At 39.4% G+C, this 13,617-nt stretch overlaps 1 protein-coding gene and 1 pseudogene across 2 annotated transcripts in view; one reads left to right on the top strand and one right to left on the bottom strand.

The window, feature by feature from the left end:
- PARN (poly(A)-specific ribonuclease) overlaps window positions 1-13,617 on the bottom strand; it is a 192,057-nt gene that overhangs the window by 164,619 nt on the left and 13,821 nt on the right. For both annotated transcript variants that reach the window (XM_037141231.2, XM_037141232.2), the window contains exons 7-12: window positions 9,540-9,705; window positions 8,671-8,736; window positions 7,900-7,938; window positions 6,537-6,579; window positions 5,244-5,324; window positions 402-458 (exon numbers count right to left, since the gene is read on the bottom strand). In XM_037141231.2, coding sequence (XP_036997126.1) covers window positions 402-458; window positions 5,244-5,324; window positions 6,537-6,579; window positions 7,900-7,938; window positions 8,671-8,736; window positions 9,540-9,705 — 452 coding nt within the window. The remainder of the gene's footprint in view (window positions 1-401; window positions 459-5,243; window positions 5,325-6,536; window positions 6,580-7,899; window positions 7,939-8,670; window positions 8,737-9,539; window positions 9,706-13,617) is intronic.
- On the top strand, window positions 2,573-4,471 carry LOC119046268 (PDZ domain-containing protein 11-like; annotated as a pseudogene).

Raw genomic sequence — 13,617 nt, 5'->3', positions numbered from 1 at the left:
CTAGATTCTTCTAATTAAGGAAAAAAACACCTTCAAACACCTGATTGTTTCTCCCCATATTCCTTACTTTCTTATCCTACTTCTTACTGGTTTTGAAAATAATAAATATTAGTTTCATGTAGCTGAATAAGGACCTCAGAGTATAATAATCCTATGCATTTTACAGAAAAAGTTTTCTGAAAAAATGGCTTGGATTTTAAAAAATGGTGACAGCAATTATGATTTAACACTAAGCATATCATAATAATAATCTACCTTTATGAACTTCTAACTTCTTCCTCCATACCAGGTAAATATTCTAAACGTAACCAAATGATTAATTTGCAATGATATCTAGGCACACTTCACCTCAATATTATGTTCTGGAATATAGTTGAAAACAAAATGTCTGGTTCACTTACCGAATTAGCAATGGCATGAATGACCCTAGAAAACCCCACAGCATCATTCAGTTCTTCCTATTTTAAAAAAGCAAACCAAAACAATTATTCATGTACATATATTCCTATATTTGAATGTGTTAAAATCTAGTCAAAAAAAAATAAAGTACTGAAATTTTATGGTGACCTTTAAGTTTCACATGCTTTGCACCTATCATCCCAAACAACTATATGTGAAATTATTTATGATATTCCTTTTTTCTGTTTTAGAAAATGAAATGAGCAAGTGGCAAATTATTCATTAGTTACTAAAATTACGGTACTGTCACTTGGCATCACTTGCAATTTCAGTCTTTCAAGCCATCTTAAAAACACACTTTTAAAACCTGCCATCTGCTGGCCAAATTCAATACTGCATTAAATTCTTAGGAAACCCAACCAGCGGTTAACTGATCAAAACAGCATTCATTCCCATTAACTTTTGATATTTTTCTTGTTGAAAGCATTTTAATAAAATTTTAATAGTACAGCACTCTGAAACTAATCCCCACTCAGTTTCTTCTTTCCTACTTCCTTTCTAACAGTGTTGAAATAGGCTCAATTTCTTTCCTATATTGAAACCCCTTCTTTAACTTGAAGCTCCATGTAACTACTTACTGTCCCTTCTCCTTGTCTCTTAGCAGCTAAATTACTCAACAGACTTCTCTCCACCAACTAGCTCCAGTTTAACTCCCAGGTACTTTGCAGGCTTCTGCCCTATGGTGGCACCCTCACCAAAATTGCTCACCTCTTTAAACTACTCCCAGGTTAACTATCATTAGTAAGGATATGGAAACATTCGAATACATGTGACTTGGTGGTGGGAATGTAAAGTGGTACAGTCGCTATGGAAAATAGTACGGCAGTTCCTCAACAAATTAAACATAGAATTTTGAGTTGATCCAGCAATTCTACTTCTGGTTATATTCCCAAAAGAGGTATCGTACACCTGTTTTTAGTAGCATTATTTACAAGAACAAAAAGGTTGAAGTGACCCAAGTGTCCACTGACAGATGAATGAATAAAGAAAATGTGGTATACCCATACAATGGGATATTATTTTACTTAAAAAGAAAGGAAATTCTGACACACACTATAATATGGCTGAACCTTGAGGACTTGATGCTAAGTGAAATAAGGCAGTAACATGAAATCAAATACTGTATGATTCCACTTACATGAGGTACTGTCAAATTCAGAGACAGAAAGTAGAAGAGCAATTACCCGCATCTAGCAGGAGCGGGTAGTGGGGAGGTGTTTAATGGCTGGTTTCAGTTTTGCAGGATGAAAAAGTTCTGGAGATGGGTGGTGTTGATGGTTACATAACAATCTGTACTTAACACTTAGGAAACTGTACACTCAAAAACAGCTAAGATGGTAAATTTTGTGTTATGTGTATTTTACAATTAAAATTTTAAAGAATATTTTTAAAAAGAAAACTCCTAAGACTAAACCCAATAGCCACATCTCAGCCCTTAGCATTTCTCTAGAGTATCAGACACTGCTGACATCCCCTTCTTCAAAACTCTCTTTCCTTGGCTTCTTAATGTCACAATAATCTCCTGACACATTTTTCCACTTCTGCCTATCATTTAATTGCTGGTGGACTTCAGAACCCTACACTCAGTCCTCTTCTCATTCTTCATGCACACTGTAGGTGCTCTAATCCAGTCCCGATCTCCCTGCCAAGACAACCAAGTCTAGCCCTCACCTCTCTCCTATGCTCCAGAATGACAACACTACCTACAAGACACCTACAGTTAGATGTCCCAAAAACATCTAAAACTTCATCGGATCAGAAACAGAACATAACCTCTTGTACACTGTAGGGGGAAAGCTCCATCATGGTGCACTGGTGACCCTGCTCATATCCAAACAGGCCATACAGGCAAAGGCTTGAGCTGCAGTTAACCTGCATCTTGGTGACACACCCCAGGAGAGGACAGAAGGCAGAGGCTTGTAAAAACCTGCTAATATGCCATGTCCCAACCACCTCGCTCTCTTTCCCTGAAAGGCTCTCATGAGAAAGTTTCTCACTGCCTCCCAGGTTTTGATAAGGCATGGGGCTTTCTGCCTCACCCTCCCACCCTCGTCAGAAGAGAGCGGCAGCATATAAAAGTGTTTAGCGGCAGTCTAGAATTGGCTCCTCAACAATGAGGTATCCACAACTCAACACAGTCATCCTTTTCTTTGAGTGCTGTCTTTTTGCTGCGTGGGAACAAGAACCTCGTGCAACTGGCACCTTTGGCTGATCTTCCTTCTCTATGCAACAAACTGTCTAAATCTAACAATGGCTTGTTGTGTCTTTACTGGTGTGAATCAGTCAGATGTGGCCCTGCCTTAATATACCTGTGAGCTGGACATTCACCCATACGCAAACCCTACTCCACCTGGCCCCTCAACCCCGACCAAAATCACTCCATATAAATGAACTGACATCAGTCTACCTAGTTGCTCAAAGTTCAGGCTTGAAAATTTTCCTTCTTCTCTCTTCCTCTTTCACCACCCACATCCAGACACAAATTCCAATGATTCTACCTTCTAAGTATCTCACCTAAACTGCTACTAACTATCCTATCCAGGTCACTGATATTTCTTAGCTATGTTACTCCACAGCTTAATTGGTCTCCCTGGCTCCAGTCTTACTCAAATCTCTTCTCCAGATAGCAAACAAGAGGATGTGCCAACATGTCCATGTCACCCTAATCTGCCAAGTTTTTACCGTAAAGCAGTCACAGCACTGGGGAAGTCTCCCCCACTGGCTAAGATGGCAGCAGGGGGAGGTTCTTATACTGAGTGCAGAAAGCCTGAGCCCGAAAAACGCTAACAAGATCATCGAATTTTTGAAAAGCCCTCCGCCCAACCCTCCTATACCCGATTGGAGGTTGGAGTGGGGATGGCAGGCACGTGCACCATATAAGTCAAAATGGCGCAGGGGGAGGTGCTTGACCTTCAGTCTAGTGGAGGGAAAAAAAGGATGGTTGGAAGACAGACCCACCCAAAGCACGCAAAAGTTTGCAAAGTTGACTGGTCACTTTGAGAAAGCACCTGGTCTAACCCAAGCTAATACATTCCCAGGGGAACAAAGCAGCTCTCTCTCTCGCCAACCCGATGATGCTCTCAACTGCGTGCGTATTCATCGCTGCACTCTCAGAGCACATGACCATGTGGCCCTAGCAACATTTTCCACACACAGGCTCCAGGAGGGAGCCTAAAAAGGACAACAGCAGGGAACAAGCTAAGCCCCCTGGAGAAGGACTAAAACCGCTTAGCAGCCACCTACAGACTCCAAAGGACTACACTTTTAAGTGGAGCAGGGAAATTGGCAGGCAGTGAGGGGATTCTGATCTGGCTGAGGCCTATTAGCAGGGCCTTGCCAGAATTGGACAGCTGGATTCCTTATGACTACCCAGTGGTTTTCCTGCCTATGAGAACTCCCCAACATGGATTCCTTCTCATGAGGTAGGAACCATCTGCACTCTCGAATACTGGATTTTTCCCTATGGGCATGAGATGATACATGAAACGTAGCATAACAGGGTTAGAAAGCTCGATAGAAAATGAATCTTATGCTTTGTCATAGCCAAGGGACCCAGAAATTGACTTGTGAGCCACTGGGGCCTTTGGAAACATTTTATGGAATCCTCCTGCCAGAGTCCACTCATATCACAGAATTCTGGAAATTGAGAGCCCCAGTTTCCATTCTGCCAAGAGGGTATACCATCCAGACTACAATGAGTTGACCCAGTTTCTGCCCTGAATCATCACACTGAGGAAGACCCCTGGAGCTCAGTTAGGTTTTAACATCTACCCAGCTAGGCGTCTTCATCTCCAAGATGATCTCTGCCTCTTATGCACTTCAGGAAGGGGACCAAGTCCTCGCTGTAAATGGTATGGATTTATAAGGTATTGAGTATAGCAAGGCTGTTAGGACCCTGAAGACAGCCCATGAAATCAGCACACATGTCCACTTCTTTCCCTATAATTACCATCGTCCAAAAGAGAGGACTGTGAGAGTAGGAACCCACAACCCTCCATATGGAATCTTCTAGGACAAGTTGGCCAAGCCTCAGGGAAGCCACATACACTCATACAGTCTCATACACTTTGGAGACTCTGTATTCCAAAAACAGTTTTTCTTCCTCTACCTCCTATTATCTTCTTCAAAAGATAAAATACAATGCTTAAGAAAAATAAATAAAATAAAATGCAACAGGAACTTTGGACACTGGCTTTTATCTTGGCCTTGCTGAGGATGGTTGGACTTTTTCCATGGTAGAAAGAGGAGACAGTCCTTGAGATGGGAACCTGCCATTCTCCCAGACTGTGCAGCACCAGAATAAAACCTCTCTCCTTTTGCACCAGCCCCAGCCTCTCAAGTTTGGTTTTTGTAGCAACAGGCAGCTGAACCTCCATTTTTGTTCAGTTACAAAATCATATTTTCTAAACTTAAGAAAACTAGTAATTTGCTTGAAGTCAGACATAACAATATTAGTTAACAGGCAATGAAGATCAGTGACACATAATCTGAATGATAATCAAGGATACTTTTTTCAAGACTGCTTCATATATGGGAATATTGGTCAACCATGTCAGACTTACTTTGTTGTCTATGTCTAAATACTTAACCTTATGTTCCCCCTTGTTCTACTCTAGATTTTCCTACCAATTCAGTTTTACTATGGCAGAAAACTAATCATCAAATTGAATCCAATATACCATATACAAATATAGAGAAAGATACTATGCAAATATGCCATATACAAATATAAAGGTACTATGTTGCCATTTTTCACGCAAAGGAAATTAACATAACTCAATTACCTGTTCTTTAGCATGTTTCTGCTGCTCTCTTCTTTTACGTTCTTCTTCATCTACTTTACTAATAACTATGTATCGCTCCTTCTGAAAGACACAAAGCCAACATAAAACTTTCTGGAAAGAACTTGACCCAAAAAATTAAGAATTCTGCTACCATTAGAAGTTATTACTTTTATCCCCTCACAGTCTTTCATGGGCTAAACACAATGAAAATATTTTGAAAAGCCACCAAAAGTTGAATTGATGCATTACAAACCAAAATTCTGCCTGTGTTTCCATGACACTTTCCCATGGTTTATTAATCCACCCCAACAGATGTCAGTTAAAAGTATCAACAGACTGTGAGAATAGGATACTTTCCCACAGTGAACACTAGGAAATTACACTGCATCTGAACATGAGTTTCTAAGCAGATGGCTTTAAAATAAATTTCCACATCTTACTTCATTAATGTACAAGAAAAATCCTGGATTTTCTGGTATTTGTCAGATAATTAGTGCCTTCTTCCTCATATACTGCATTTTTTATCAAACCATAAAACCTATGTTAAAGTTTGATATTTCTCTTCTAGCAAGATTGTTTAATTCACTTTATCTCATATAGTTTGACATCTGAAGCAACAATTAATTCTAGATCCTAAAATTTTGCAAAAGGAACCCACCATCAGCCCATTATCCATCATGTTCTGTCAGTGCACCTTGGGAATGTGTGACAATACCAGTACAGACACTGACACCCCAAATTATTTTTTTAAGATGTATTTTTTTTAGATTTATTTATTTAATGGAAAGGAAAAAGAGAGGAAGAAAAACATCAATGTACAAGACATACATTGAAAGGTTGCTTCTCACACGCCAACTGGGTACTGGGGACCTGGCTTGCAACCCAGGCATGTGCCCCGACTGGGAATCGAACTGGCCAGACAGGGCATGCCCTAAATTCTAACGTTTAATTTTGTTTGCCCACATAACAAAAGCCATTTTTTCAAGTGTATCCTGACAACTTTCTGCTGTAGTTAGAACATGTACTAACATTTGCATGCTTTCAAGTTTACAAAGCCTGTTTACTTTCATTTACCTACTGATGACCATAAAAAAGCTGTGAGATTGGTACAGATCATCATTATCATGTGCACCCCCAATGCACAAATGAGGAAAATGAGGCTTAGAGAGGTTAAATGACTTGCCCACGGTCATCCAGCTCATAAACAGCAGGGTCAAGAAGTGAACTCTGACTTTCAATATATCAATGAATCATTGCATGTGTTTGTTAGTCCTGGATAACACTTAAAGTTACCTTTTCAGTTTCTAAAGTCTCAACGTGAATGCCTTTGGGATACCTAAAGAAAAAGAAGAAAACATGACATCAGTAGATGAGACAATGACAACTAAAACTTTAAGTATTTTAAAAGCAACTATAAAGCTGTAATTTAATTAAGTGAATTGTTTTTACAAAATATTATTATGATGAAGACTTTACAGTAAGCATATCCCACAATATTTCAGCTGCTAAATCATTCCCTATCTTTGCTCTCAAACACACTAATATGTATCTGATTTCAAAATAATTTTTTTAGGACTTAGGCATTTTCTGAAATGTCTTGTGTCACATTATACAGACAGCTTATTACCACCCAGTCAAATCTTTCTTCCAAATATGTTTACTTCCTAACTGACTATAAAGGTTTTTATATTGTATGGGATCACACACGGGAGATTTGAAATGGGTAACTCTGCAGTTTGGCATGGTAGTTTGTATCAGCCAAGAAGAGTGATCTGGAATCCACATGGAATAGGTTCCAAGGATAATATAAAAAAGAAAAAAGGAGCTAGTCAAAGGACAATGGTCCTTTTCCTGTTATGGTCAAAGTAAATTTCCAGTAAACATGCCACTGACAGATTCTGATCCAAGAACAAGAATCCCAAACAAAGTCAAATGCAAACATCAAATTGTCTAATACTGATATGAAATTTTGGGGTTAGAGATCCACTTGAAAACAGAATGAAACCAATGGAAACAAAATTTTAGATAATATTTCAGGGGATTCACAAATATCCTAAAACCCATTCTTCTTCTAAGTCATGGTTTAACCCCAGATTTAGAAAAAGAATTCGGCTATTTCCTAGGTCTTAAAACCAAATCTTTATTGTATACTTTCAAAGGGCAAAAACAATATACACCCAGAACTTAACAAAGCCAAAGTGACAATTAAAAGAAAGATTAAAGGCTTTAAAGCCTCTATTAGCAAGAAATAACAAAGTAAGTGGGTATTCAACTTAAAACATGAGGAAATAAAATAAAGCACCACACATCATCATGGAATGGTCACCATGACTGGTATAGTTCAGTGGGTTGCATGTCATCCCACAAACTGAAAGGTCATTGGTTCAATTCCCAGTCAGGACACATGCCTGGGTTGAGGGCCAGGTCCTCAGCTAGGAGCATGCAAAAGACAATTGATCAATGTTTCTGTCACATATGAGTGTTTCTGTCCCTCTCTTTCTCCCTTCCCCTCTCGCTAAAAATTTAAAAAATTAAATCTTAAAAATAAAAAAAAATGTGGAATGTCAAATCACCAAGTACTGCAACTAAGATACTATCATTAGTTTTTAAGTCCTGGGTCCCTCACAGAGCTCTTGAATATAACATAAACACTTACTTCCAGCTCAAAGTCTGATAAATTAGTTTTCTTTGGAACCTATAAAAAAAAAAAAAGGCATTCACCTTGGCTTATTAAAAGAAAATCCTAACAAATCAAGCACTGGTAGGGAAAGACATTTAATTTTTAAAACAGATTTCAATAAAAGTGACAGATGATATGCAAAGAAAACTGAGCAGGATGTTTGTAGTATGAGGATTCCTCACCACTTGTCTTCATCAAAAAGTTTATTATTATTATTATTATTATTATTATTATTATTATTATTATTATTATACTACCTTTATCTAAGGGGTCAAATTCTCATTTAACTAAGGTATTACTTCCTGTGGCTTAAAAAGAGTGTTTAAAGTAGACAGACACACTAAAACACTTTTGTGAAGCTAGTCACAAAGTAAAAAGAAAAATGTTTTTTACCACAGAGAAAAATTAAAAGGATAGGAGTGGCCTGAGAGTAAATGTTCTCTTGAAGTGTTTATGCATTAAGTTCTCCTTGAGGCTAAAATAATTATGCCACTCTAGAGCATAAACTTGAAACCAAAGTTGCACAACAGTTGTCTCCCCTCCAAAATGGGACAAAGCACTCATTCAGTGTCTCAATACACCATCACCCCCACTGTATTAATGTTAAAGTTAGTGCTTAAATCTTGGGCACACGCCTGTAATAAAAAGACTATTTATAAAGGTGTTTTTTAAAAGATCAAACGTAACACATGCCAGAAATCATCTACCTTTCCCCAAAAAGATGTGAAAAGATTCAGGGCAACTAACCCTGTACATGGCTCTAAATCCAAGTTCTTATTTTCTTCATTTTGTAATAAATCTTCTATTTTCTCTCTGAGGAATTAAAATAAAAACATAACTGTCAATATCTTTAAGGAACAAAGTCATCAACCAACAAAACAATCATACTCAAAAGCTACCTAAAAATAAGAACATATGCCCTGGCCGGGTAACTTGTTAGAGCATCATCCTGATACGCCACGGTTGTGGCTTCAATCCCCAGTCAGGGCACATACAAGAATCAACCAATGAATGCATTAGTAAAAACAGCAAATCGATATTACCCTCTCTATATAATCAATTTTAAAAAAGAATATGACAATGTAATTTTAACAAATCATATAACTTTCTACTGTAATAAGACTTAAAGAAAAAGAATTTATTTTGGCATTTTTTTAATTGTTGTTATTAATTAGTAACAACCCCTCAAGGCCACATCAATACAAGTAATTTAAATTTTTACTTTTCTAGTAAAGCAGTTATACTAATAAGTAAACTCTAGACATTTTTTCAACGGCACATTGGCTTGTCAGAAACTTCACTGAGAAAAAGACATGGCCATGTTGCAAGTACCTGGATGGACCTGATTAATTTCTCTGTCTTTAGAGGAAATAGACAGTGGCAACCAGGCCCTTAGAAGGTCTCTCCAGTGACATGCGACAAGTCTTAGTACACCGAATCCTATTTACAACGTGCTACTGTCGCACGAATTCAAATGTGCTGTAATTAAATCCTCCAATCACATCACACCTCTGAGTGAACTATGTACATGCACCACAGGCTCAAGATACAGATGTCAGTCCTTCTCGCCCCAATACACATACATGATGCACATGTGGTTCTAGCTTAAAACTTACACCACTTGGTCAATAAATTTTTTCTGATCCTCAGGAATCGTCACAGGACATTTTGATGTGTTAGGAGACACATACGATAGAGCTCCTGCACCGTTGGACTGTAAACGTTTTTCATCATACTGCTCTCTTAACTGTCTTTCTTCTTCCTGATTTAAATATGGAATTCCTAAACACAGTTTTTAAAAGAATGGATTAGTAGAAATACCTGTATAGCCTAAAAATTGTTTAACAAACCAAAGAGCCTAAAATACAAAAGGCTTACCATATTTAAATACAGCTCAAAAAATCAACAGAAAATGCAAGTAATTTTGAAACATGTTTGCCTATTCATGCACTCCATTTATTCATTCATTCTACTTTCAACAAATTTTTATTTGATACTTTCACTGTTTCAGGAACTGATTAGACTCTGGGGGATCTAACAGTGAGCAAAGTAGATGTACCTGCTCTGAAGTGAAGGGAATCACTTAGCCAGGACGATCACACAAAGCCACTGTGAGTGAAGATCCAAAGGATAAGAATGAATCAGGCAAAGAACTGGGGGAAGAGTATTTCCGGCAGGAGAGTTAAGTATAAATGTGCTGACAATGGAAATGGCTTGGACTTTTCCAAAAACAGTAAGGAAGCTGGTGTGGCCAGAACACAATGAACAGGGAGATGGCCAGGTTGGAGACAGGATGGAACAAGATTACATAGACCCTTATAGGACAGAGTAAAAATGTATTATATCCTAAGAGCAATGGAATGCCATTAGAGGACTAGAGGATTTTAAGCAAGACAATTACATTACCTGCTTCAGGTTTTTAAAAGAACACTTTGACTCCTGCGAGAGTTTAAGTGGGGAAGTCAGATCTACAAGCAAGTGTCCACTGTAATCATCCAGGCAGAAGATGATAGCCTATATCAGAGGTCAGTAAACTTTTTCTTAAAGCGATAAATAGTAAATGTCTTAGACTTGTGAGACATAAGCCTAATATATAGGCATGGGGGTCTCTGTTGCAATTACTCAGCTCTGCTCTTGTGGCATAAAAGGAGTAACACAGTAATACACAATGAGTAGATGAGTGGGCATGACTATGTCCCAATAAAACTTTATTTACAAAATAGAAAGTGGGCCATAGTTTGTACCCTGGCTTAGACTACAAAGATAGGGAGAATGGTTTTTAGAGATAGGAGAGACAGAACCTATTGAAATACTGTAGGTAGAGAATAAAGGGAAAATCAAAATAAAAAATAATGCTATTAAATTTAAGCAATTGGGAAGATGATAGGGACACTTAACAAGATAAGGTTTGGGGCTCCAAGGATGAACATCAAAAGCTACCTGCTGGATATATGAAATGGTCTAAGGGTATACATAAATTAAAATTTTATATAAGTCGTTCTGGCCAAGATGGAGGCTTAGGTGAAAACATCGTGCCTCTTCACACAAACAAGTTTAAAGACAACAAAGTTCTAGTAACAAAAACGCAACCAAAACACAGAAAATTGAACTGTATGGAAGTCCAACAATAACAAACCACTCAGCCAGACCAGTAAGAGGGGCAGAGTCAGCGGCTGGTGGAGCGGGGTCATGTAGGAAAAAGCAGCCAGACCAACCCAGGCACACAGGCGGTGGTTGGCAGATCCCAGGCATGGGGTGGCAATGGGCAGACCCAGTGAGGGAGCAGGGCGGCTGGCTGACCTCGGTCACACATTCACATTCAGATAAACCAGGCAAAGGAGCGAGCAGTGGGGCAGACCACGCAAACTAGGGCCCCAGCAACAGGAGTTAAAGCCTAAAAGTGCCGTGTGGAAAAACTTTCAAGGTCGAGGTGCCGGGAGAGGCTCCCAGGCTTACGGAGAGTTTGTCGGAGAGACTCACAGGGTCCTGGAGGGTGCACAAGCCCACACAACTGGAAACCAGCACCAGAAGGGCCCAATTTGCTTGTGGGAAGCAGCAGAGGGGACCAAAATCTGAGAGAGCAGAACAGACGCCATTGCCCCTCTCTGACCCCACTCCCACATACAGCATCACAACCCAGCAACCTGGGTCACCCTGCCCTGGTCAACACTTAAGGCTCCGCCTCTCATACATAACAGGTGCAAACAGACCAAAACATTATGGCTCAAGAAGAACAGTCCAAAGCCCCAGAGCCAATACTTTTAAGCAACAAAGAGATAGCCAACCTATCAGATGCACAGTTCAAAACACTGGTGATCAGGATGCTCACAGAATTGGTTGATTTTAGCCACAAATTAGAGGAACACATGAAGGTTAAACTAAGTGAAATGAAGGGAAATGCATAGGAAACCAATAGTGATGGAAAGGAAACTGGGACTCAAATCAATGGAGTGGACCAGAAGGAAGAAAGAAACAACCAAACAGAAAAGAATGGAGAAACAAGAATTCAAAAAAATGAGGAGAGGCTTAGGAACCTCCAGGATATCTTCAAACATTCCAACATCCGAATTATAGGGTTACCAGAAGGGGGAGAACAACAAGTAGAAAACTTATTTGAACAAATAATAAATGAGAACTTCCCCAATCTGGCAAAGGTAATAGACTTCCAAGAAATCCAGGAAGCTCAGAGAGTCCCAAAAATGTTGGACCCAAGGAGGAACACACCAAGGCATATCGTAATTACATTAGCCAAGATTAAAATGAAGGAGAGAATCCTAGAAGCAGCAAGAGATAAGGGGATAGTCACCTACAAAGGACTTCCCATCAGACTGTCAGCAGATTTCTCAAAAGAGACCTTACAGGCAAGAAGGGGCTGGAAAGAAGTATTCCAAGTCATGAAATCCAAAGACCTACACCCAAGATTGCTCTATCCAGCAAAGCTTTCACTTAGAATGGAAGGGCAGATAAAGTGCTTCTCAGATAACATCCAATTCAAGGAGTTCATCATCACCAAGACCTTATTATATGAAATGTTAAAGGGACTTCTCTAAGAAAAAGAAGATAAAAAATATGAACAGTGAAAGGACAGCAAACTCACAGTTATTAACAATCACACTTAAAACAAAAGCAAACTAAGAGGACAGCTAGATCAGGAGCAGAACCATAGAACTGGAGATCACATGGAGGGTTAGCAACAGGGGAGTTGGAGGAGGAGAAGGAGGAGAAGGTACAGAAAATAAGTAGCATAGACGGTAGGTAGAAAATAGATAGGGGGAGGGCAAGAATAGTATGGGAAATATAGAACTTGTGACACATGGACATAAACTAAAGGGGAGAATGTGGGTGGGAGGGTGTGTGCAGGGAGGAGGGGAATGAAGGGGGGGAAGTGGGACAACTAATGGCATAATCAATAAAATATATTTAAAAAATTTTTTCATATAAGTCTACAGCACAGGAGAAAAGAGTTGAGATGGAAATTTAGGCAACATCAGGATATGTGTGGTCTTAAAAGCCACAGGACAACAATGAACTCTTTAGAAACGATGATGGAATTAGGGCCGAGCAGCTGGCCCAGGTCACTAAGAGAAGACCAAGAGGCAGGGGCTGTACTTGCCAACCATCATGCCAAGATGTAGGACATTATTTCCGCTGCTATAACAAAGTTTATTAAAAACCATGATATGGATTCCGGTCAAGATGGCAGTATAGGTAACATGGCTTGCTTCCTCCCAAAACTACACCAAAATTACAATTAAAATATAGAGCAAACATCACTCAAAACCATCACTCAGAACCATCAGAAATCAAGTTGAGTTGAAGTCTAACAACTACAGAATTAAAGAAATCATATCCATACAGACTGTAGGAGGGGCAGAGACTGGGAATGGGCTGTCCCACGTCCATGTGTGGTGGATAAAAATTCGAGAGGGATATCTCGGGAGCAAGGAGTCCCAGCCCACACCACACCACCCAGCCCAGAATTCCAGTGCAAGGAAGATAAGTTCCCATATCATCTGGCTACAAAAATCAGCAGGGATTGAGTCAGGGGAAGAAACTTCAAGAGTCCCAAGCAGTTCTTCTTAAAGAATCCAGACACAGACCTATTCAGACTCACCTCCTCTGAGCTTCAGCACTGGAGTAACAGCTTGAAAGGCACCAGTGGCATATGAGGAGAAAATGAAGTGTCTGGCATCA

Source organism: Artibeus jamaicensis, unplaced genomic scaffold (assembly GCF_021234435.1).
Source record: "Artibeus jamaicensis isolate MK-2021 breed Jamaican fruit bat unplaced genomic scaffold, CSHL_Jam_final contig_729, whole genome shotgun sequence".
Classification (NCBI taxonomy): Eukaryota; Metazoa; Chordata; class Mammalia; order Chiroptera; family Phyllostomidae; genus Artibeus; species Artibeus jamaicensis.
The sequence above is the reverse complement of the archived record's forward strand: the minus strand, read 5'-3'. Positions and strand labels throughout refer to the sequence as shown.